Source organism: Trichechus manatus, unplaced genomic scaffold (assembly GCF_000243295.1).
Source record: "Trichechus manatus latirostris isolate Lorelei unplaced genomic scaffold, TriManLat1.0 scaffold00300, whole genome shotgun sequence".
NCBI classification, from domain to species: domain Eukaryota; kingdom Metazoa; phylum Chordata; class Mammalia; order Sirenia; family Trichechidae; genus Trichechus; species Trichechus manatus.
In genome coordinates this window covers 133,615-135,349 of record NW_004444236.1, presented here as the reverse complement: position 1 = coordinate 135,349, position 1,735 = coordinate 133,615, and the positions used below count along the sequence as shown (strand labels likewise).

The window sequence follows — 1,735 nt, the reverse complement described above, 5'->3', positions numbered from 1 at the left end:
ACCTAAAAAGTTTTCTTCTTCTTTTTTCTTTCTTTTTTTTTAGTCCTGCTGAGAAACTTTGAGAACCATAGACCCCCAAAACTGCTGAGTCACCCAGCATCTGTGAAAGTTAGCAGCTGCCTCAGCTGAATCTGTCTCCTGAAGATAACGTGGATTGTCTATGGCTGGCGGGATTCTGGGCCCAAGAGAGAAGCTTCTTCTTCTTTTTTTTTTTTTTGTCTCTGCCACATATTTAACGTTTTCTGTCATCTCTATCTGAATTAGACCAGGCAGTTCCAAGTGACTTGCCACCCTTTCTGTCTTGTGGATACATTTTATGTTGCCAGATTCTAGATCTTCAAGAAAAAAATGGAGTACTTGCCAAAGGAAACTGTGAGTACAGAATTCTCTGCAATGCCATTTGTCACTAATAAAACTAGGAAATCTCTGTTCTTTGAACTTTCTGCACTATCTTTGACAGAGACATTAAGAATTTTTTTTTTACTTCTTAGATTTTTTTTCACTCAGCATAATGTTTACGAGGTCCATCTGTGTTATAGCATGTACCAGTATGATTGTTTGATTGCACTTATATGAAATATCTAGAATAGGCAAGTGTATAGAAGCCAAAGCTTATTAATAGTTACCAGGAGTGGGTGGGAGGGAGGGAAAAAAGGGGACTCACTCCTTAGGGGACATTGAGCTTCTGTTAAGGGTGATGGGAAAATATGGGAATGGATAATTATAATGATTGATCATGACAAACATAACTAATGTCACTGAATTGTACAGGTGAAGAATGTTGAAAGACAAAGAATTTGTTACATGTATAAGAAACCCCATTGCCGTTGAATTGACTCCTACTCATAGTGAACCTTAGGACGTAGTAGAACTGCCCCATAAGATTTCCCGGACTATAATCTTTACAGAAGCAGACTGCCACATCTTTCTTCTGTGGAGCAGATGGTGGGTTTGCACTGCTGACCTTTCAATTAGCAGCCGAGCACTTATCCAGGGCTCCTTCTGTTACATATATATTTACCACAAATTAAAAAAAAACAAAACTGGTTTCATTTTAACTCTCTTTTTTGAATGTCTCACTTTGAACAATGACTTTGAGCTTATGTCTTGAAACAGCACCAAGTTCTAATAATGATCTGTGTAAGCCAGTTCACACAGAGGACAACAAGGTAACCTGCAACAAAATAATTCTCAATAGAGATGTGAGTCTCCATAGAATGATTTAATTCTATGGCCACACTAACAATGGCCACCCACAGAATAGCAATTATTATTTAGGAGAAATGGAGACTAAAATTTAAACTGTATATTAAATATCCTAGGTAAGTTTAGCTTGGAAAAACAGTGCCCAAAATCAAGATGAATGAGGTAGACCCTATGGGGATTTTGCTGGAATTTGTAACAGACAGATCTGATCTCTTTGTAGGAAAGGGATAATTTGTGTTGTTTGACAGTACTGAATTTTATGGTCTAAAAGCTAATTATTGAGATCCTAATTATTTGGAGTTAGTGATAATTGGGTAGAAGATAGACTGAACTTTTGATTTACAGTACTTATGAAGAACACAAAATAAAAGGGTAAACACTATATGAGGTGCATTTTTAAGTATGAAGAAAACAAAGTTTTCAATCTCTTTGTGTATAATATCAGTCACTAAGCTAATTGCAAGCCATTTTAAATTATTCATTAAATTCAGTTTAGAATGATCACTACTTGTCAACACCTTTTTAGCCT

The 1,735-nt window shown here is 36.1% G+C and overlaps 1 protein-coding gene across 1 annotated transcript in view; it reads left to right on the top strand.

Moving 5' to 3' along the window:
* SPTA1 (spectrin alpha, erythrocytic 1) overlaps positions 1 to 1,735 on the top strand; it is a 98,522-nt gene that overhangs the window by 5,050 nt on the left and 91,737 nt on the right. The window contains exon 2 of the mRNA XM_023725345.1: positions 44 to 372. Coding sequence (XP_023581113.1) covers positions 349 to 372 — 24 coding nt within the window. The 5' untranslated portion in view covers positions 44 to 348. The remainder of the gene's footprint in view (positions 1 to 43; positions 373 to 1,735) is intronic.